Genomic DNA, 25,214 nt, shown 5'->3' on the forward strand with positions numbered 1-25,214 from the left:
GGATTCAAGGTCTAACTCATAACTCCTTAGGATGCATTTTTTTAACCACATCATAGTTACCACTTTCGTGAAGTGACAGTAAATATCACTAGCCTTGCAAGCGAGTACAGGTTGTAATAAATGGGCCCAATGCTTCCTTGGCCATTTCAAATTTTCAGCAACTTTTTTAAAACGAGTAAAATGTTTGTCTACTTGTTTTTCTCTGAAAGGGGGCACTAACCTAATATTGTTTATACAAGGTCAAAACTTAAATCAGATCTGACGAATGCGTGTGCTTTTCACTTGCCAGTTCCGTTTCTTTCATTCTACATTGATATTCACTCACTTCTGTCTTTCTTGCTTATCTAGTTGCATTTGTGTTTCTTGTAATTGCATTTATTTTTCTTGCAAATGCATTTGCTTTTCATTCTCTTTTTCTTCTGCTTGCAAATTCATTTTTTTCTTCTTCTTCTATTTCTCCTCTCTCTCTCTCTCTCTCTCCTCTTTCTCAGATTGTAACTGTATATGTTTTTCATGTAATAACATTGGTTATTTTTCTTTTTCCTATAGCAACTGCATTTGCATTTGTTATTCTTCTTTATCTTTCTGAAGCTCCAGCTTCCTCAACTCCAGTTACATCTTGTATTTTAATTCTAATTTCTTCTCTTTTTTGTCACAGTCTGACACAAACGTACTGATCGAAACCAAAGCACTTTTACCTTAAACCTTCTTTTCTACCAAATAATGAAACAAAATATTTCTTATTTCCTGTTTCGTTAAGGAAGCCTTTACTTCAGAAAGATCAAATTTTCTGGCAAGCTGAATCAAATCATCATTTTTGAAAAGATCTAATTGTTCCTGGGTAGGATTTGAAAGAAAGGTTTCCACTTTTGATGACATTTTAGAAAATGCTTTCCAATTTTACCGAAAATTTCAAAAACTAGGGGAATTCAAATTTCAAATCCGAAATTCAAAATAATCCGAGACGAGCTACCCATTTTCTATTTCACGTGTTTAGGCTCGAATAAACAGCAACACAAGAAAGAGTGAAAACTACAAGTTTTGAAAATAGAATATTTTTTCCCTGGAAAAATGAAAAAATATGATCTTACGGTTTTATCAAATAAAATCCAAAATAATCCAAGAATAATCAAAGAATTAAATTTTTGTAGTCCCAATAACAAAATGTTCTACTGATTTCAAGTTTGAATCCCGACGAAGAATCCAAGATGGAAGACGATGACGTATGCTGCAATCTGTAGTGTTGAAGTCTACAGTTCCTTATAGAAATAAGAATTATCACTCCGGTTTTGGAAATCAAATTCAATTTCTTATAAGAAGTGTCTGTGATTAAGAATCTCACATGAGCACATGTATTTTCCAGAAAAGAACATAATTAATCCCTTTGAATCCAAGCAATTTGAAATAACTCCAAAGAACACAAGAAACAACTTCAAGTTTAACAGCCCAGATTCTACTGAGAATAATTTTCCAAAATAGAGGTTATGTGGTCTTCAAAACCGTAAACAAGGGGTCACGTGATCATCTTCTCGAAGCCTATAGAAAATAAGTACTTGTGAAGATGACGTTTACCCAGTGTGACCCTGACGAAAACCAATCATTTTACTCTAAGAAATAATTTATTTTTCATTCTTAAAGACGAAGTACCATCATGACCTCGACAACAACTAATCATTTTAAAATAAAATAGAACTTGTTTACGTGGTTGCCAAACATTTTGAAACAAGGTCAGGACTTAGATCAACACCTGGTGTTTATAAAACAAACAGTCAAGGTTAAACTATTTTCTGATAAAAGTATCATCTCTAGTGAACACATTTACATTACAAGAGCCTGTAATAAAAAAAGTAAAACTGACAAATAATTAAATTGAAATAAATATATATTAAATCAGATACAAGTAAATCAAATATACATAACAGTATATCTTATAGTTGAACACTAAATAATATTTGGTAGCAATAATTGCACTAGCTGTTATGATCATATCAGCCATATTGTTATGTTGAGCTGTATCTGTATTTTCATGTTGAGTTGTATCCTTATTTGTATGTTGATTTGTATCAGTATTTTTATGTTGAGTTGTATCTGTATTTTTATGTTGAGTTGTATCTGTATTTTTATGTTGAGTTGTATCAGTGTTTTTATGTTGAGTTGTATCTGTATTTTTTATGTTGAGTTGTATCCTATTTTTATGTTGAATTGCATCCGTATTTTTATGTTGAGTTGTATCAGTATTTTTATGTTTATGTTGAGTTGTATCCGTATTTTTATGTTGAGTTGTATCCGTATTTTTATGTTGAGTTGTATCCGTATTTTTATGTTGAGTTGTATCCGTATTTTTATGTTGAGTTGTATCCATATTGGTGGGTTGTTATTATCATGACATCCATATTGTTATGTTGAGTTGTATCTATATTGTTATACTGAGTTTTGTTATGATCGTAACATCTATATATTTATGCTGGGCTTTGTATTTCATATCAGCGTTCCATGTTTTGATCAGATATGTTGATTAGTTTTGCACATTTTCAAGTATTATAGAAGCTGCACAATCTACTGTTATGTGTCAAATTATCACGTTAGACAATTAAATATGCATGACCATGCAATGTCCACGTGATCAATCAATATATAAGATAATTAATTACGCACAATCTTGTAATTTACACGTGATTGGTCAATGTACGTCTGTTCCAAATATTGTCCGTTGCATGCAGCTTAGCTTTACTTTTAGTTAAGGAGAACATATTTTCTACAACCCCCACACCAAATATTGCAAACATTACAAAATATTATGCCCACCCACCTCCAATAAAGTTGCAGAACAATCTATCCTAATTGAAGCACGGACTGATTTAGCTTGAATGATCGATGCATGCAGATAGAATCAGTCAAAAGACTCGTCGCGACAGTTTTGTCTGCGCTGCTTTACAAAATCTCGGCGTTTCCTTTGTAAAAAAAATGTTTCTAAGCTTGTAAGGTTTATCAAAACAGTTACCCATACGTTTTGAGGCTTGAACGAAGTTATTTATGGTACTTTCGTCTGTTTTTAACGGTAATCGGTATATCAATAACATATCCTAAGTATTACGATTCTTTGGTTTTAAACTAAGCAACAGAAAAGAGTGGAAACCCACACGTTTAGTAAAGAACATGGCAAAGATCAAGTAGACCACGAATTCCCGGGGGGGGGGGGGGGGAACCAATGCACAGAACTCAAATCCAGTTAAACATGTTTATTTACAAATAAATTAATAATCTTAAAATATACCATTCAATCCAAGGCAAAAAAATTATATGTAATATGTTGTTTACACAAAAAAGATAAGTGGGCACAAAAATGCTACCCTCAGTTATGGAGAAAGGCAAATCATACAATACAAATTAAATATATATAAAACGGTCTCCCCAAGCGGTCTCCCCCAAGCGGGTCTCGCCAAGCGGGTTCGGTGGTTATTACATACCCATTTAACCTTACATGGCTAATCTGGTTGGTGTTCGATACAGCTTTACAGTTAATAATTCCGTATCGCACACCCAGCCTAGAACTACTTTTACTACTTTTTACCAATTAATATATTAAATAATAGTCCACTTATAAAATATACGGAATGATTTAATGCTATACAAATACATTTGTAATTTTATGAACTGCAGTTATATTTGGTAAAAATGACTGCTTTTGTCACTGGGATAATGGGATAGTCAGGTATGTAGCAACGAACAGTTTTGTTCGCATTTCACGGCATCTCGGAACAAATTTTTATGTGGAAAACAATATATTTGACAAGCAGCAGGGGGGGCGAATCGGACATTTTGTCCAATCGTTATTTTGCTTAATTATTACTTTCTGCAACACAACGATCTAGTGTCGTCAGCGCCTGGTAAAAAAAAAACGACGTCGGTCCATCCTACACGATGGTGACGTCATTTGGTTTAATTAACACCTTCTGCGCGCCGATCCCAGCGTCGTCAGCGTCCGGTAAGCACATCGACGACCGCGTCGATGTCATTGCCCCCCCTGCTGCTATGATCTTACAAACAGAGTGATCACTAACTCCTCCTCTTGCAGATCAATTAGGTTATTTGACTGATCGGTAATTCTAAAATTAATTCTCGTTAAAAACCGATCATGGCATCGCATATAGACCGGATTAATCGGACTCTCAACGATTAAAAATCCCGGTGGGGCTGTTGGTGAAAACGAATAAAGGATATATCCCTGTTGAGCCTGATTTGATTGCTTGGTATCCACTTGGTAACTCCCTTCGATAACATCACACACTAGATTAATCGCTATCACCGATGCAATATTTACGTTGTATGGAGCAATATGCCTACCACCATCTCCGTTATCGTATCTGAGGATAGTTGATGGGGGGGTGTCCGCGGGTGGATTCTCAGGCCATCCTAGTATGGTTCTTATTGAACTGTTATAAATATCAACCATATACCCCGGTGTGCTTATTTCAATCGTCGACGATAACGTCGGTTCATGAACCGTAATAGCGATTTTTGATTCCTTTCCTGTGATCGATTTTATCCTGCGTTGAAATTCTTTATTGATTTGCTCTATTTGGTATGACCCAGTTGGTATTGTAACCTCCTCCCAGTTTGGGGTCCCATCGGGTTTATTTGTCCGTGCAAAAACCAGCGAGTTATTAGGTTGTTGTCCGTTAAATGCGTCCGCTCGGATATTAGGCCAACTGTGATATACTCGCAATTTTGCCAGCGCTATTTCCTTTACTGGAACCGGTGATGGGAAGTTCACACTGAATTCGGGTTTCGTTGATGTTATCGATATCATACTTGTTTGTACCGGAGTGGTGTTCTCCGCGATCCGCTGAAGTAATTGAGACCCTTCGGGGTTCAGCGACATTATTATTATTCGTTGTTTTTAGTGTCTAATTTTAACAACCAGGTGGTTTCGGCTTCCAGTTGAAAATCCTCGATTTTTGACATCGCGGAGCTATACAACTGGACCATCGTGGAGAATTCAACATCGGATACGAACAAATTATCAATCGATAACGAGATCAACCCGGATAATTTCGAGTATGCGTCGGATACTATTTGATGTTTTACTGTATACTCGTTGAGTTTTTTCTGAAAACACGATGATATCTTCCTAGTGATTGCGTTGGCAACTCCAGCAACTGTTGTCATTGCGGAGACAGCGATTGGAACAGCGATCGGGGTTATCGTGGTCACCGTGGATAAAATAACACCGGCGCCAGCTACTATACCCGACACCGAGTACACGACCGCGTCGATGGCGGTTATTTTACGACGGTATTTTTTTATTTTTACACGGTATTGTTCGGAAAGCGTTTTCAAGTTCGCGGAAAATTCTTTTGCGGTATCGAATCGATATTGATGTGACGTCGGTGATACCTCTGATTCAACTTCCTTGGTGGTCATTTTTATTTTAAAAGAGCTAGTGTTTTTAATTACTTAGATTCGCTGCAAATTCCACATACCATGTAATGTTTGCCCGGGCTAGATTTCTATCAACGGCATAAATTGTAAACTGTTCAGTTGCGTTCTTGTCTATAATTGTTGATATTGTATTGTTAAACCCGGATGAACTCGACGATAATATATTAAACTGCATCATTGAAACCAGTGTCAGTCGATAAATACCCTTAACAGTTGCGGTGATATTTACTGTATTCTGTGTAGGAGTCCAATCGAATGATCCATGCCGAATTGTGTATACTGTGTTGATGATGTTCTCATGAGGGGTTTTTATTTTTTCGAATTGCTCTGCTACTCTCGGTAGTCCGTCTTTAATCGCTTCAACATCAGTTTTAATCGTTCCTATTTCCTGTATATGCGTGTCCACATCTTTTTTGTTCGCTGCAACATTAGTTTTGATTGTTTCTATTTCCCGTGTATTCTCGGTTATACTTTTTTTGTTTGCTGCAACATCAAGTTTGATTGTTCCTATTTCATATGTATGCACGTCTATGCCTTTTTTGTTCGCTGCAACATCAGTTTTGATTAATCCTATTCCCCGCCAATATGCGTCTACATTTTTTTTGTTCGCTTCAATATCAGTTTTGATTGTTCCTATTTCCTGTGTATGCGTGTCCATATTATTTATGATCGTTGTAACATCAGTTTTGATTGTTTCTATTTTCCGTCCATGCGAGTCTACATTATTTATGATCGTTGCAACATTAGCGCCGATTATTTCTATTTCCCGTTCATGCGTGTCCATATTATTTATGATCGTTGTAACATCAGTTTTGATTATTTCTATTTCCCGTTCATGCGTGTCCATATTATTTATGATCGTTGTAACATCAGTTTTGATTGTTTCTATTTCCTGTCCATACGCAGTGATATCATTTATAGTTATTGTGATTTCATCCGGTTTGGCATTTTTTTTACCAAGGAATTTATCAAAGTTGTCATCGATCCTGTTAACATTTTTTCGTAACGAGGTAAATTGGCCCGACAGCGTCGTAAACTCCAAAATAGTATTTTTTATTGTTGCAAGATTCGGTTCGGTTACCGTCGGGGTTCCAAAAAAACTAGCGGTAGTGAGTTGTATATCGGTGACAGATTTTTTCACCTCGGCGACAGATTTTTTCACCTGCGCGTCAAGTTCGGTCACCGATCTATCTAACCTTGTAAAACCGTCCTGGACTAATGTTACCCTATCCGTCACCGCTGATATATGTCCACCCGGTTTGAGTCGTCCGTCGGCGGTATACAACGCGATAGCGCCCTCGTCGGTATCACGCTGTCGTATTAAAACGTCATTCAGTGACACATTACCGGATTTCAATTTACCCTGGCGGTCTTGAAATACAACTATTTCGCCCGGGTCAACACTTGTTAGATTCAACATATCAGTGATTTCATCCTCAATTAGTTTTTTTATGTCGGCGGCGGCCGTTTCCGTGGATTCTTTAAGCGCCGAAACCGGTCGCCCCCAGATATCAATCATTATTATTGTAAATGTTATTCTCTAAAATCCGTTGAGCTTCTACGACCCCACTAGTGTATTCGTTTACAACCACATGAGGTGGTTTCCGCGATGATGAAATCGCCGCGAGTACGTTCAATACCTCATGGCCACATATCGGCGGGTCACTCAATTGCTGTGTTGGCAGCGTGGAATAAAAAACCCGGGCTGAACACGCCCGGGCTGAACACGCCCGGATATACCGCATGAACTCTTTCGGCGGGGCTAACCCGTATGAATCAAAATAGACGATTGCACGCGGATCAATCGCGTACGCAACCCAATGAGTTCCCGCTCCGGAGGACCCATCGAGGTTAATTATGCCTGTTTCAGTATTCCTTGGGGCCGCCGGTAATTGATCCCTCATAAAAACACCTCTGAAGTTTTTTATCGCTAACGCGTTTGCGGCGTCTATTAAATCAAAATTAGACATTGGAGTCATAGACTCAGGAGTCATTGACTCCCGAGTTAATAAACGGTTCCCGGTAGTCTTAGACCCTTTCCCGAGTACCATGAATACGGGGTTCCCGGTAGTCTTAGACCCTTTCCGGCCACGGGTCGTTTTTTTTTGTAGCCTTTCCCGGTTGCCTTCTTCAATGCCATCCCCGCCGCGGTACCAACGGCTCCTAACGCCGCCGCCTTAGCCACTGCTGGTGCGGCCGCGGCAATTAATGCCGGAATCGCAGCTAACAGCGGAAATATCCCACCGGTCCTTTCCATGTTTTTAATTGCTGCGGCTGAAAAATCTATTTGAACACCCTTTTTATTCTTCATCGCATCATTGAAATGTTTTATTTGACGCGCCGTCAACGATATCTTATGATTACCACCTGCCATCTGTGACGGCTTCAGCGTTATTGTGGTTCCGCATTGTTTAGCCGACTTTGATCGTAATTTCTTGACTTGACCATCAGTCAACTCTACACTGACTACACTATACGACATTTTATTGTAAACGCGTTTGTGCTTTCAATTACATGTTTTCCACTGGCGCATCAACGATTCTCATTCGTCCACCAACGCCTTCTAGCAGCATTGATTTATCGCTGAGAATGACAGCAACCGCTCTATAATTAACACCACCCGGGGCTATACGAGCTCGGAAGTGTATATCAACGACGGATTGTCTCGTTAAATCAAGATGTTCCAGCGAAAAATAATAAATCGGATACAGGTTTTTAAAATCAAGTTGTGATATTTGCAAACCAGTGTCGACGTTTTGATCACGACCCATATACGACAGCAATCGATGATACACACGTGCGATATGGTTGTCGCCGTAATTAAGCTGTATATCCTCGGATGGTTCCTGTTGTCCGTTTATTCTCAGCGAAACATCCCTGACTCCTAATTGATCAAATATCATATGGCTGCGTTCTTGACTACCCAATCGTTCCCTATTCTGCAGCGCTATGAATATATGACGCGGGGCTGAAACACCCTGTTTTGACGCCAGGTGCCATGTAAACGTATCGGCGACGTTATCCTCTTTAGCATCAGTTGTTACCGCTAGCCAACTCAACAACGATTTCCCTCCCTGTTCCATAAATGCTAACAATCGTGCTTCCGTGGTAACTGATGGAGTCAGCACCGGCATCCACAATGCCATTTTAGTTAAAACGACTTTACCGGCAGCGACGCCAGCAGCACGCCATATTGCATTGTTATCATCGCCCCTTCGCGTCAGCGCGATTGTATGCTTAGCCCCATAGACAACTTTTCTGACATTTCTGCAGAATCCAAATATGTGATGGAGTGGAATCGCGCATGAAAACTGTCGGCGTGGTCCTTGCAACATTCCTACTCGTGCTGCGAATCCTAGATTGTAATCATTGTTGGTGCTTTTTATAATATTGAAATTAGCGCCTGGTCTTGCTCTGCGGTCTGGATTGGCTGCTTCAGCCTGTGGGTCAACTGCGGTATCTCTTTCCGCCAGCACGTTAACGTACTGAAGATGGTCAGCGTTATTGGTGGTGTCCTTCGAAAACATCATAGATGGGCCCGCCGATCTTGTATAATCATCCGAGTATCTCGCCAACCCAATTATCGTTGTTGCAACATCAACCTCGCGTTCTATTGATTCAATTTCTCGCCCGTCAATAAGATATCTGGCGCTCTCAAATAACGCCATGATACCGTTGTTGACGAAGCCAACTCGAACACGATGGTCATCTGCGTATGGTGCATTATCGGCGGCATTTGTCACGAGTTCTCCCTCGATTTCGATAAACGCTTCACACGGCAAAAAATATTTACTGGTATCTTGGACTTGAAGTTCAATTCGCGATCGTAGGTCGGGTTGCGCTGCATAATAAGAATAAAATTGATAATCACGGACAGAATCATCCCTGCGCACTGGGGCGTCCATATCAAACGCGGGATCAGCGGTTCGCGCAAACATTCTATTATTTATCATGTTGATGTTTTCAATTGAAATCCATCAACGTCGTTTTCGTCGTAAATTCTTTGAATTTAAACCACTCCCCGCTATCGCGTTCATGAGCGCGTTGGTTGCCGCATCGGCGGATGGCGAAGTCGCCAACGACTGAGTCGTCGCCAACGACTCTAGTTTTTCTTCCACGGCGTTATTTATTACTTTACTGACATTTGCAGGCATCACTGTCGTTGATGGCATTACCGGTGGTTTCTGTTTTCTTTTTGAAAATCTCTTGGATTTCACCAACGACATTAGTTTGTCTCGTGCGGCAGAAAACGCCCTTCCGGCAACATCTCCAATGGCACTAATACCCTTATCACGAATAACATCAATAGCCTTCATTCCTAATTGTTTGGCTAACGGCGCTACTTTTGGAGCCATTCTTGTAAATAACCCCGCAATGGTGCTACCGAGACCATCTCCATAGTACGCGCGGTAAATAGGCAATCGCGAGTTTACCACGTAGACGAGTACTGGTTTATCATGGTTGTAGTGTATGATCATCCTTATTAAAAACACCAGTTTTCCAATTAATCATCCACGAGTTCGTCTATGAGCGTTCGATATGCATTAATGTCCATAATACCGCCTGCAAATAACCGCTTGCAAATATCAGCGGCTTCATTGATTATTTCCGGAGAGTTATTTCCGGCTCGTTTTCCTCCAATTAGTACCTCTAGCCGTGATATATCACTGAGAACACTACCAGGACAGGTAACGCCGTAGGATTCTTTACCAACAGAGTATCCTTTTCCTTTTTTTGGTGTTATACTCTTAACTTCCTTGTGGAATGCGTCGTAATCGGATTTACTACGATGTGGTAATGCATCTTTATGTTTACTCGCTAAATACACTATTCTTGCCCAGTCCTTTAACGACTTTATATTTTTCTCGTAACCGCTATTGATATGCTTCTTATCTCGTATGCTCTTAGCAAAATTGTTGGCAGCAAAATTAATTAATTCTTCCCTGTTGCTGAAGCCTCTAATTTCATCTATTGTGCTCTTCTTGAGTACAATACGGGGTATATTCCCCTCTTTTTCTTCCGGTATTTCTTCTTCTGGTGTTTCTTCGGGTATTTCTTCTTCTGGTTCTTTCGCAGTAGCACCTAATTCTTCCTCGTCGGCCATTGTAACATAAGGTTCTTGTGGTTCGGTTATAGCGAGTGGTGGTGGCCTCCGTGTTGTGGCTAAAGACCTTTTTGTTTGTTCGGTCTGAGCCGCTATCTTTTCAAGTACGCCAAGCAGTGACGCCTTTTTCTTTCTTTCTTCGTCGGGAATATCCCCGTATATCGCTGTTTTCACGTCTTTGGTTGCACTCGTTATCGGAGCAAAGAGTTGTTCGCTTCCAACAGTAAAATCGGTTTGTAGTTGCTGCCGCGTTTGAAGTTGTTCTCGGACCCTGTCTCGTAACGGTATGAACTTTTTAAGCGCCGCTAGCCGCTCTCTGGCTAGCCGAGTAGTAAGTGATTCGCCTACCATTATTGCAAATTGCTCCGCAATTTCTAATTCCCCGCCGAGTGTACCATCGGGGGCTCCACGGAGTTTTCGTCTATAATCCTTCTAATGTTTTTGATCTTACTAGAAATCTCCCGGCGTCGTTCATAAACACGTCCGAGTTTTTTTCGTATTATTTCAACGGCAGCAAATAGTCCAATGAATGCATTTGCGTCATTGTGGTACAAGTTTTCATTAATCGTATGTTGTAATCGTTTTATAAAAAAGTACTCGCGGGCCAGGGTAAAACGCCCCCGTTTCGATTGTTCGTTAATAATCTCATAATCGGATAATATTTTTTCGCTGTCGAGACCATCAGATAATTCAATTCCTTGATTTTTTAATTTTGAAATCTCGGCTAATATATTATTGATGTCTTCGATATTCATTATTCTTATAAAACATCTTGTTTTTAAATAAAAAGAAAAATGAAACCCCGTGTATCAATTCCGAAGGTGTTTAATAATTCGTTAGACGTGACCTCGTCAGCGCCATAGGCGCCGGTGACTTCATCACTCGCTGATTTCTGTTATATATGAAAATCGAATTCTATGCCCGGTCTTTTTTGAGATCGCTGAATTCTGTATTCCTTCTGCAACAAATCGTATTGAGGCGATATAAATGTCAAAATATTTTCCTGCCTCATTCATCGACTGAAATATTTTTTCCTCGTGAGTTGTTGTATCAAATGACTTTACGGGTTTTGCTTTCTTTGGGTATTTACCGGTTTGGCCTTTTTTGGTATTCTGACTTTGCGAGATAGCTTGCAAGTTTGTAAGAGAATTATCAGTCTTATTATTATTAATATGATCAATCACAAGCCCATTTTCGATTAATCCGTTGAATGCTTCAAATACAATCCTGTGAACATAATACTTCTTTTTTCCGGCACCAAACATCAAATACCCCTGATTATTTTTCCATCCAACCGGCTTCTTCAGTCTACGATTTCTAACAATGCCGTCGCGAGATGCCTCGTAATTGACGACCAGGGGATGCGGCTGAAATTCTTGGTCCATTTGTATAATAATACTACTTGTCTAATTTATTATTTGGTTTAATTATGAATCTTTCAACGTAGTCTTGGGGGGTTTTAATGACGAAATCGGCGGTGGGGTCAATGACGGCGTTTTTAATTCGCTTGTCATAATAGCGTTTTAGTTCCCTGTATCGCTTTCCGCCACAATTAATACACAACTGCGATTTTCCTCTTACACCGACGTGACAAACCAAGCACGGGAGGGGGCCAAGAGAACCATTACGAACGCTTTGTAAATGATACCCGCAGAATTCACCTCTACATGATTTATTGCACGGGGTTGTCGACCCAATCATCAACCATTTGCAGTGATTCATTATACTATATTCTTTCATTTAAATACTTGTTTTAATTATATGGATGAGTTTGAGAGATTAGCAGTAATTAAGCCCTGGAAAAATATTAAGTTCAATCTCGATAGAGTCCTCAAGGACACACCAAAAGCGTTAATAAACGATAAAACCCTGTTGAATAAAATACGCGATTGTATCAATGAATTCAAACGTGATGGTGCATCTCATAGTTGGTCAACATTTCGAATTGATGGTGTTGTTGATGCTACCATGAACGACAACCGCGCAGCAATGATAATATCACAACTTGACAGTAAAAGGTATTTCTTCAGAGTAAAATTCATTGTCCGGGTGGAATCAGGCGATTGGATCATACGTGATAAATTTGAACCAGTTTTCAGCGACAAGAAAACAGTCACTGTCAGCCGCGACTCCAAGCCGGGGTTGTTAACCGGAATTGACAGACCATACTATGAACGAGCGTATCCTGAAACAGCAGTTGTTTATGGAATATACCCGTTAAATAAGAAACCTGATATCGGAAAACTGAAACCGATGAAACAGTCAACGGGGATAAATTGTGTAGCAGAACGAATAATAGAGCATTTTACAAATGCATGTCGAGGAAACAAATTGACTGATTTACGACGTAGCAAAATCAACCAGTGGGAACTAACCGTAAAAGAGCGTGGAGCGACCATCAGCGACATAGCGAGATTAGAAACATCGCTGAGATTTCCAATAACCGTTACAACGATAACCGGTGAAGTATTACACGAATCAAAGTACAAATCAAAGGGAGCCCCAATCAAAATTATCGATCATAACGAACACGCATGGACGCCCGTGATCACAATATTTCCACGGAATAGAACAGTAAAGTATATACCCGAAGAATTCCTGGGAGAACAATTCTCCAAGGACGGTTTTCTCGCGGAGAGGAAACTATTTGATGCTATTGCCTACTTGTGTAAAAACGACCCTGTATCAGTGTGGTTACTTCGCAGCGCTGAAAACGATGCGGATACCTTTGATCAGTTTGTAAGGCCAAACGGTGAATTATATCGCACTGAAGCATTTCACAACAGGATGAAAAAAACCGCCATAGAATTTGAGGAGCATGATGAACAACTGCTAACAAATTGTTTTACGATTCCATCGGTTGCGGCTCATGTTGCAGCAAGGAAAAATGCGTGGAGACCAACGCGCAAGGAATTTCTGCCGGATGTACAATCCAGTTGTTTGGAGTATTATCACGGTGGATTATGGAACACTGAATACAACCGCGACGCTATGATCTCGGTTGATATGGTTGCCTGTTATCCAGCGAGTTTTCTCGGGTATGGATCCGCCGCCGAGTACTTTAGACGATTTGGACACCCCAGTCATGAAATGACTCGTGTTGCTATTAATGGACCACTGCCTGATTTTGATTTAACCGGATTCGCTCGCATAGTATCATTTGAATTCGCGGCAGGACTCCATCGCTGTTGCTATATTTGGATCGGTAGACACATGGCTGAAAAGAAGTGGCTGCCAATAGCGCTGCTACGGTATATGATTGATTGTAGCATGCTAGTTTCGCTGATTGTCAGTGACGCGATTATATCATACCGGGCACAGACTGAAGTCTGGTTACCAGAACCGGAGCGTCTAGATAGCATAATTGACGAGTCCAGAAAAAACATTGATGCCGACGAGGAATATATCATCGAATGGTCCAGGAGGATATTTAACCAACGAAACCGCGAGGCAAAAGATCTCGGTAGAAGAATAATCGGTAAGTTCACACAAGGTGGAAAAAACTGCGACTACAAACGATATTGCTCACGGCTGATTATAGATGACGCAGAATATGATTTCGTAATCAAGGACGCAGTGGCAAAAAATAGATACGTGAACTGCAAAACAGCTTTCTTGTCCAATGGAACGAGGTTGGGTACAGTTGTTACCTACAGCGATGGAGACAGCCCAGCATACCCGCATTTGAGGGCGTCTATGCTGGGTTATGCCGCTATCAATTTATTCTCGATGATAAATAGATTTCCCGATACCGCGGTTAGAGTAGCAGTTGATTCGTTTTATATAGACGTAAAGTACAAGGAAAACATAGCCGAGTTTACTAGTCCGGACGAGAGTTGGGGTATATGGAGAATTAAAAATGAAATACGACGCGATTATTCCCCTTCAGCAAATGTCACCGTTGAAAATAATTACTTACGCGGTGATAATTTATCAGAATGGTCTAATGCACCACCGTGTTCTGATCCAATTTGTAGACACAAAACAGTTTATTTAAGCGGCTGTGGCGGGTCAGGAAAGACGACTCGGGCAATTGAATTATTTCGAACGCGGGCAAGTATAATCGTGCTTACACCGACCCATAGACTAGCGCGAGAGATAAAACAACGAAATGTTGACGCCGTTACTTATCACAGCTTTTTTCGATACAGCGGCGGTGAGTGGACTCCTGATCGAATGGGGGAAAAATTTATTCCTGAGGTTATCATTTGGGACGAGATATGTACTGTTTCGTTAGATACTTTACAAATGTTTCTTGAGTGGTTGCTGCGCGCGAATACAGCGGTAATCATGTGTGGCGACCATGGCCAACCACCACCATTTGTCGGCGAGGGTCCACATGATTGGTTGAGCGGGTTCGTGGACTATTATGAAGAAACCGATACTGATTACCGAGCACTTGATGAACAACTGCGCGAGGTTAAAAAATTAATCAGATTACAGCCGGATAGAGTTCAATGTGAAATAATCCGCGAGGTGATTCCGGAAACGCCGTTAAATGAATTCTGGGAAACATGGAGACCAGACGATTTGATTGTAGCGAGTAGAAAGATAGTCAGAGACACACTTCAGCGGAAGTTGTTTGCGTTGCATAAGGAAAAGTTTCCAACGCGTCCAGTGCCGTTGTGTTATAGACCCGCGGATACACGGCGGCAGAACATTGAAGTTGAAATCCCGGGCCGGACAGAAAAACAAATTCTTGTGCTGAATGATATTGTGCTCGTTGATATCAGCGTCGTCGAAGACGCGCTACGTGCTGATAAATCCCCGTGGACGTTAGGATACGCAACGACAATACATTCCTCGCAGGGACTGACTATCACGGACACAATTGTTTGGATGGTTGATAATCGCATCGAATGGTCGAATCTAGTCTATCTTGCAGTGTCCAGAGTACGGAGAATGAATCAGCTTCGAAGAATTGTTATTGACGGAGTCAGTGACGAAGTCAGTGACGGAGTCACCAACGATGCAAGCGTCATTGATAGAAAACTCTCGGGTTACCGCCAACAGGATAAAAAAAAAACAGCAGCGTTTTGATATTGATGCCGAATTAATAATTGCGTTACGACAACAACAGAATAATCACTGCGCGAGTTGTAATTGTGTAATGCGCTGGCGTTATTCGGATAAAGACGCTCGCCAGTTTACCGTGGACAGGATCGATAACAGTCTCGGTCATGTCAAAAACAATGTGAGATTAACCTGTCTTGAGTGCAATAGACGCAACGGCGCTAGTTAAGACCACGCGGGGGCAATTGAGTATCGTCAGGTATCACTTGTAGTTGCTCGCGAGTAAATCCGCGCTGAGGAGCAGTTGAATCCAGTCTATAGATCGGTGGTCTACCAGTTGATCGTGTTATCGTTGATATGTTATGTGTGGTAACACTCCAAATAGGATCAGTAGCTCTTTTTTTACCGCCTTCAAGCTCTCCTGGTTCATATAGATATCTAACAGTGACATCGCCAAGAATCGGCTTGGAAACGCTATTTATTTTTGATTTTCCGGGTATATACTCGTATTTAATCGCGTCGCTGGGCTTCATGTTGATTGCTCGGGTAATCTCGTTATTTAACGCTGCAATTACACCTGGCAACCTTTTAACCCATTCACGAGATCGTTTTTCTTGGATGAATTCCTTCGCGTATTGATATCCAAATAACCGTTCAGCGAGAGTCCGATTGAATCGTTCAACAATTGCCTGATCACGATGTAGCGCAGTATGACCTCGTCGTATCGCGACGCTATGATGTTTCAGCGTTGATAAAACAGCGCCGCGAAATTCACTACCGGGATCAACTTGTAATAGATTTGGCCAGCGCAGAGAACCTCTTTGATAAATTCTTTCAAACGCAGCGGCTACTTCAGTTGCTGACTTTGTTTTTAACGGCTCCGCTTCTTTGTATCGACTCGCAACATCAACTACGGTTAGCGCGTATTTGTAACCATTGTCATGCGGCAAAAATAGTATATCAGCCTGATGAACTTCATTAGGTACGCTGACATCAAAGCGCGAGAAGTTGATTTGTTTAGGCGGTGGTAGATAAATTTGCCATATAGCCTGTTTGGATAACCAATTAACCGCAGTGGCCTTTGTTACCTTTGCAGCGCTTGCAAGCTTACCAATTGCGGCCTTCCCCTTCCAGTATCCTCTCGGAGAATAATAGATGGATTCCATGCTGTTATTATAAACGCTAGCGTTTTCAATTACCAGCGCGAGAAGCTCCGCTTCCAATCATTAATTTACCTTTCATAGCCGATTTTACCAACCATGAGGCCAATTTTTCTTTGACGGATTTATCAGGAATAGCATTTAATGCGTGAATTAATTTTACATCCGCGATATGACGCTGTTGCAGATCACCGCTACGATAAGCAACATCATGAACATGACACGCCTTATCGATAGCGTTTATTGGATACTCACCGGGTTTGGGCTGATTTTGATCATCGAGTCTGATATCTAATCGTGTTCCGGGGCCACAGTAGCTATATCCTGGGAGGTGCTTTTCTCCTGGATACTTTGCCCACGGTGTTCCGGGGAGTTTTGATAACTTGGCTGCGATGTCACCTCCTCGCTTTTTTTAAAAACATCTCCGGGTCTAACAGAAATAAATCTAAATTTCTTTGTACCGCATTGTACGCACTTACCAGTAAGCGCCGATCTGTTATTTCTTGTTGTAACGGTTGTCATATCATTTGTGCCAGTACGCACTCTGCACTTCACACAATATAGATCCATAATTTATGTATAGAGATATGAATATAATTGATTTTTCGGCGACTAAAACAAGAGAACCAGTTAAGCATGTTGCAGCGTTACCAAACTCGATCCGGATGATTATCATCGGACCATCTGGATCCGGCAAGACGCAATTGTTACTCAATTTAATAATGAGATGGATGAAGTGGGATAAGTTGTATTTGGTTGCTCCTAGCGTAGATGATCAACGATGCTACGAGGTGTTGAAAGATTTCAACGAGAATGCATCAGCGATCGCTAAAAAAAATGTCATCGAGTTTATTACAGATATCAATGATGCACCGGGTATTGATGATATTGATGGCGACGTTAACAATCTAGTCGTGTACGATGATGTTATGTTAGACAATCAAAAAAACCCAGCTAGGATATTTTCCAGAGGCAGGCATAAAAACACTGACGTGATATATGTCACTCAACGATACACTCAGATTCCAAAAGTAATTAGAGACAACTGTAATATTCTTGCTGTGTTCAACGGCGTTGATACACACACGCTACGAAATATTTGGCAGACATGGTGCGGCGGTGACATGGACTTTAATGTTTTTCGAAACTTTTTTAGTCATGCTCAGTCGACCCCACATGGATTTGTAACGATAAATTTACATGACCCTCGGACACGATATCGTATCGGACTTGACCAAATATTCGGTTAGTTGTAAATAACCACTTAGCAGCAGAGGGGGGCAATGACATCGACGCGGTCGTCGATGTGCTTACCGGACGCTGACGACGCTGGGATCGGCGCGCAGAAGGTGTTAATTAAACCAAATGACGTCACCATCGTGTAGGATGGACCGACGTCGTTTTTTTTTTACCAGGCGCTGACGACACTAGATCGTTGTGTTGCAGAAAGTAATAATTAAGCAAAATAACGATTGGACAAAATGTCCGATTCGCCCCCCCTGCTGCTTGACAAGTTGTTTGACAGTGAGCTCTCAGTTAAAGCTCATGCGCAAAGCGACATCAGACATGAGAGAGAGAGAGAGAGAGAGAGAGAGAGAGAGAGAGAGAGAGAGAGAGAGAAAACAAGTACTTTGCCTCTGAAATCTTGTATTGGCTTTTGTAAAAATCCAGACAAGGAAGAAAGACTAATGGAGTCATCTCAAGATTCAAGGCATAGTTAGAAATGGCCCACATTTGCAGAAAACCTTACCCATGCTTAATTCCCAAGACATTCCACAATGTAAGTCATTTAAAATGCCAAGCACCTAAAATCAATTTCAGTTTTAGAGTTTCAAAAATATGGACTCTAAAAAAATGTTTCTATAAACAAGTTCAAGTGGAGAGACTAACAATTTGTCTATTAAAACTGAGTGAAATTTTGAGTTAAATAAGAGGGGAAAAAAAACATTTGCTACATAAAGATATGCGTATCACATAGATTTGATTTTGACCCAAATTAGAAGTATTACATTTTGTTATAATGATAATGTGGATAGTAGGTCGTAATGAAGGAGCTGTATGTTTATATTCTAAATTCTTGCCACTGTTTAAGTAGAAAATAAAGAGAAGGAAAACCCAGATCAATACTGCAATATTGCCTAGAATGTTCTTATTAATATGTATCCAAATGAATATTTAAAATCTAGTCCGCTTTCTTAGAGACAAAATTTCTGATTTCTTAATTTTATGCTTAAAGTATCACTTTAAATGCAATGCATCAATAATATCTTGAATTAATTGAAAATGTAAAAATACAGAGTTTGAAAATGAATTAGTTTGGGTTTAAACTTGAATATAATTACTGTTAGTCTGTAAAATTTACCCTGAAATTTAGTTGAATATATTTAATTAAATGTGTGTCGGTAAAACTTGCCCTGAAATTTGCTTGAATGAAGAATGTAAGAAGAAACGCCACTTATTGATTCAAAACCAATGATCCATTTGAAAAATAAGAAAACTATCGCTTGTCTGTGATTGCATTCATACATCACATGCATTTTGAAAACTTAAAAGCTAAAGAGTAAATCTCTATCTGAAATGCAGACAGACAGACATATCATGCAACAGTGTAAATAGGCTTTGCCTCGGTTATGTACATATACATGTTCAGGGTTATACAATAGCTTTCATTAAACATACTTGCTTAATTCATTGTGTAAGTATACATTAAAATGTTTTCGAATTAACGTGTAAATAAAATGGGAACGGTCTCGATATTCATACGGTCTATCTGTGTCAAGCTTGTTCTTTCATCTCGCTTGGAACAACACACATAGGTCTAAGACGTTTTGTCTATATATTGTACACGTGATCTAAGACGTTTTGTCTATGTATTGTACACGTGATGCGTCCGCGCTGAATTCCGTAAAGGGCGACTAAGTGCATGCATCCTGTCTTCCGTACGTTGCATAACATGAAGCTGAGGAGAGAAGATTGTTATAAAATTCATCTAGACAGGTAGTCCTCAAGCAACTTATCTGGTTATCGCCCATCTTCCTGGAATATTTTAAAGATATTTGGTTTAAATTCTGTGCAGAAAGTCTAAATGTGACTCTGTGATTAAATGGAGTGTTGTTTACCATACCACAAACGGGGCATAGCCTCTGAGGGTGGTGCCAAGGGTCAAATTAATAATGTTTCTGCTCTGCTTTTATATATCACCCTGTGTAACCCTGACACGAGAAATGCAATAAATCGAAGCAAACTTCTATCCCCTTGAGGCGAGTGGAGCACATAGACGAATAAATAATAATCTGATGTCAGAAGAAAACAAACAAAAAATTCAAGCTAGCAAATCCGACGAGGAAACTCGCCTGAGTCTGGGACACTGGAAAAGATGTCTCGTCATTTAATACATTAATGAGAAGCAAATACGAAACTAACAACTTTTCTGATGATCAATGCTGTTCAAGGCTTGGCTGGAGCTGGAGAGCCGATTAAAGGTATAAAAAAAAGTTAAGTTTGGGCCAGTTACCTGTTGAGTGTTCCTGCAAAGCTCTTTCTGATAATGTGTTTCCCTGAATGCGGTTTGTTGCAATGCCTATTAAGGTGTTTTAATACAAATCCATCAACGTCTCAAGAGTTGTTGTTTGACACAGAGAGTCAGTCGCCTGCACTGTTGCCAGACATTCTCAGATCCCAGAACGTCGAACAGGTGAAGGGAATCAACATTATCCGTAACGACAAGCTGGTTACAACAAACACTTGCATACTGATTTTCAAGTGGGCCAATTTGCTTATATCGATCGAAACTGGGCTTTTAACCTTTGATCTCTCCATTCCTAATCCTTTGTGGTATTTCAACTACCAGAAATATGGCGACCACAGAGAAGGATGCAAGAGGAAATCTGTCTGTCCCAGATGCGGGTATTATGATGGTCTGTCATGCTGAGAGAAAATCTCATGCTAGGTATAAAGGGCCGGCCAAACTTTATGTCCAAGTTTTTGAAAAATTAATATTTCTGAGTTATGGTAGTCAGCACCCTGCTGTAAGCGATTCGCAGGTCAGTGTAGTGTTAGTCACCTTTTTCAATATTAAAACTTACAGCAAAGAAAAAAACGTTCATCCAGGAACCGAGTGCTTATTTAATGTTATAGCTCAAAGAGTACGCGCACCATTAAACATCAACCACAGACAAGCATATACAGTTAAACTCGTCCTAACGGTCATCTGAGTTCTGCCATCACCTCGTCACATCAGCCATTCAATTTTCTTCCCACAAATTTCCTATATAAATGTCATATAATCAGCGATCATGCCATCTGCGGTCAGGGACCATGTGTTTCCTAAACAAAAAGTATACAAAGTAAATAAATGTTTGATCTGACACACAGTCAAGGATTTAGACTGTCTGGGTAAATTTGAATTTCCACTTCAGTAAACCTTAATGTTTGATCTGACGCACAGTCAAGGATTTAGACTGTCTGGTTACAATTAGAATTTCCACTTCAGTAAACCTTAATGTTTGATCTTACACACGGTCAAGTATTTAGACTGTCTGGGTACAATTAGAATTTCTACTTCAGTAAACCTTAATGTTTCATCTGACACACGGTCAAGGATGTAGACTGTCTGGGTACAATTAGAATTTCCACTTCAGTAAACCTTAATGTTTGATCTTACACACGGTCAAGGATTTAGACTGTCTGGGTACAATTAGAATTTCTACTTCAGTAAACCTTACTGTTTCATCTGACACACGGTCAAGGATGTAGACTGTCTGGGTAGAATAAGAATTTCCACTTCAGTAAACCTTAATGTTTGATCTAGGACACAGTCAGGGATTTAGACTGTCTGGGTACAATTAGAATTTCCACTTCAGTAAACCTTAATGTTTGATCTGACACACAGTCAAGGATTTAGACTGTCTGGGTACAATTAGAATTTCCACTTCAGTAAACCTTAATGTTAATCTTTACTTATTTCAGACGGTCGAACTTGGCTCATAAGTATGCTACCAAACTATCTTCTAATTTATCTAACCCTGCTTAAAATGTAGCGTTCAAGTCAAAATATAAAAATGTATACGTTAAGAAACTAAACTTCATTCTACCTTTTGGGACACGAATTCCTCACCTAGAAAATGTTAAATCAATTTTGGAAATATTTGTAAATTCTTTATCTCAAAATCACAACTGTTCCCAATAAACCTCCCAAAATAACATTTAACCGTAGCAAATTTCAAGAAGTTGTTGCCAAAAAGTCCAAAAACCTTTTTCAGAGTAAATTCATTGAAGTTAGAGTCTCTCGTCGTAGACATATGTCAGAATACAGACGGATCGGAAGACTGAGACAAAGTTCGAGCTGTCATTAAATTACTCCATGGCACTACCAGGAGCCTATTATCGGATAAAACATCAGCTTTTATCGTAAAAATTAAAGCCATACTCAAAGCATCGAACAACTTTTATACCTTTCAAAAAGCAAATTACATCGTCTTTTCGGATTCCCTTTCCACACTGGAAGCCTATCAAAGTCTTAAATTTGACAACCCTTTAATATCCCAGATATTATAAAAACATGTTTTCACAGAATCTAGGAAAAGGAATTTTGTACTTCTGGCTGCCAAGCCACATTTGCGTACAGAATAATGACTGGGGAGAGAAAGCAGCGAAAACTGCCATCAGAAACACGATTCCGAATGGTAGGTGATATATAATGACTTAATGTATTGGAGAGAGAGAGAGAGAGAGAATTCAACTTTGCATTTCTCGAAAGCAAAACCTTTCGTTGGCACTACATTGACGCTTTTATGCTGCGGTGCCTTAAAACACTACATACCGACATACAGCCTACTAAGGATGTTGACATATTTCGGAACAAATCCTGCAACAAGGAAGTTCTTTTGGTAACAAAGTCAGAATGCTTAAATACTGATGTTGTTATTGTTTTGAGGTTCGGTTAATAACTCATTAAAATACGCTTAAAATATATGATTTTATACATAGGATGTCACCTTTCTATTGCATTTTGTATATTTTCCAGGTTGTTCTTTGTTATTGGGTCTCTGATGATGACCTTCTCCAGTAAAGGTAAGATATGAAAGTTCAAGCCTATTTGTGTTTTAAAACTATGATTCTGTATTCATTACTGTTAAATATTTTAATCCGTAAAGAATGTCTGCACATTTTCATTTGACTGGCTGTAAGCTATAACGAAACAAAATATTGTAATAATTATTTTAACCATTTCTGAACTATGCCGAATTGCAAAAGATTATCAAACATCAAATTAATACAAGTTTTAGTTCGTAAAATATGTTCACCTGGTTTTTATAGGATAATGTGGGATCATCAATAAAACATTCCACTGAGGTGCTGCAAATTGATAATTTTGGTAAAAACAATTTTTGCTGACTATTACGAAATCAGCGGACATTGTATTGAAACTGTATATTTACATACATGCCCACATAAATGAATACATATGTACGTACACAGCGCTGTCACCGAAGACAACATCCAGTTTCAAGATATTTGACTCAGTTTTTGAGTTAATTCGAAGGTATATTCTGCTGTTCTGAGATATTTTTAAGCCCCAATGCCGCCGTTACGTGCAAAAGCTCGTCTATACCACGTCATCTAAATAATCCTGCAATCTTGAAAATTATTGGTCCTAAACATCGTTGGGTTATGTTAAACCAGATGCTACTGGGTGTCATCGCATTATGAGGTATGTAATTTCTCCCTCGAAGTAGGAAACTCTGCAATTTCTCACATCTGTACAAAATTAATCTGACGATGATCGGCCACATCCGTGGGTGAACCAATATCAGTGGAAAGCTGCAACACAAGATTTGATGACGTCAGCGTTGTAAAAAATCATGTATGGGGATTGTCTTCAGCCGAAGTTCGTGCTTCAGTAAATAATTTAGTGCCCACGTGATCAGTAATGTTCACCCTAGTCTGATTTGTATCTAATGTGTATTTTTTCATCTCAAATGGCTTGAAAGATCGATCATGCATATCTTTATTTACTCTATTTTCGATATGTGCTCCACGTGCGAATGTTATTGGCATTATAAAAGTTAATAATGGAATTTTTGGAATGTATATAATCACTGCTTTTGGAGTACTCCGTAAAAGATCGCAATCAAAAACGACTTCGTTGACTGAATTAAAGGGTGGCATCTTTGGATTCTCCTAAAACTGAATATCGGAACGTCATCTGAACCTAACATCTTGTTTATTTCAAAGAACGGTTAATGTCGGTTGTTGTTTTAAATTAATCATTTCCTTCCTTCCAACCTTAGTTAAATTCGAAGAACGGTGAAATTATGATAAACGGCGGCATTGGGGCTTTAAACTTGATATACTTTGTATCTGTTGAGAGTTACACACGTACATTGAGTTTCACTGATGAGTACTTACATATAGAACTCATTAACTGAATGGCTGGCTGGATTAATTCCTGTTTAGCAGAGATTACATCCGGTTCATCGTTTTCAGGGTAACACATGATCTTGAAACACGACAAGGAAACAAGATGATCAAGAAAAACAGCATTTACAAAATGTAATACATACATTCATATAAATATGTCTATATAAATTTCATTTAGCTTAGTATGGCACTGACGGTAGCGTAGCAGCTGTCCGAGCAGTCCCTGTAGCTTCGGGGTGGGGTGGGGGTTCGTTTGTGCCCAGGCCGATGGGGACCACAAATGTTGAATCCAACATGTTTGGGCGCCAGACCTAAACTTTGCGTGGCGAAGGACAAACTATCTTGCTACGCTATTGGAACTTACCGTCTTTAAACATTTTCCTGTTGCTGCTAAGGATACAACGAATAACGAATATAAGTATATCTAGTATATATTATTGCATGAGAAACTTTGAAATGGCAAATACAAGGATTGATAGTTGTGTGTTGGACAATGTTTGATATTACTTATATTTATTCCTTATGCGGGAGACTGATTCATTAATGCACATTATACCTAACTCGCTTGATATCCAACCCCCCACCCCCCGCAACCAAACCAAATAAAAGGAAGATACAAATGAAAGCTTTATGCAAATTGCAACAATTTCTTTCTTACAGCATAATAAACGTATGGATGGATGGATGGATAGATGGATAGATGGGCGGACGGACGGACGTACAGGCGGATGCATGTATGTGTGTGTGCGTGTAGGTATGTATGATGGAAGCTATGGTAGAAGTTCTGATGGCTATGGTGGTAGTGGCAATGATGGTGGTGGAATAGTTTTAGTGTTGTTTATTAAAGTTAGTATGAGAGGGAGAAGAACTGGAAGTAGTGAAGCATGACGGATATTGTATTGCACTCGTCATTAACACGATCGTCTTGTATTGCACTCGTCATTAACACGATCGTCTTGTATTGCACTCGTCATTAACACGATCGTCTTGTATTGCACTCGTCATTAACACGATCGTCTGGCGAATTCTAATGCGTTATCTTTTCTCATTTTTCCACGTAACATGAGGTTTTA

At 39.6% G+C, this 25,214-nt stretch overlaps 1 protein-coding gene across 1 annotated transcript in view; it reads left to right on the forward strand.

The window, feature by feature from the left end:
* LOC149775120 (equilibrative nucleobase transporter 1-like) overlaps positions 1–25,214 on the forward strand; it is a 128,409-nt gene that overhangs the window by 82,764 nt on the left and 20,431 nt on the right. Inside the window, exon 3 of the mRNA XM_089943368.1 lies at positions 22,745–22,791. Within this exon, the coding sequence (XP_089799494.1) occupies positions 22,745–22,791 (47 nt within the window). The remainder of the gene's footprint in view (positions 1–22,744; positions 22,792–25,214) is intronic.

This window comes from Sinohyriopsis cumingii, chromosome 19, assembly GCF_028554795.1.
Source record: "Sinohyriopsis cumingii isolate HCF-2022 chromosome 19, ASM2855479v2, whole genome shotgun sequence".
NCBI classification, from domain to species: Eukaryota; Metazoa; Mollusca; class Bivalvia; order Unionida; family Unionidae; genus Sinohyriopsis; species Sinohyriopsis cumingii.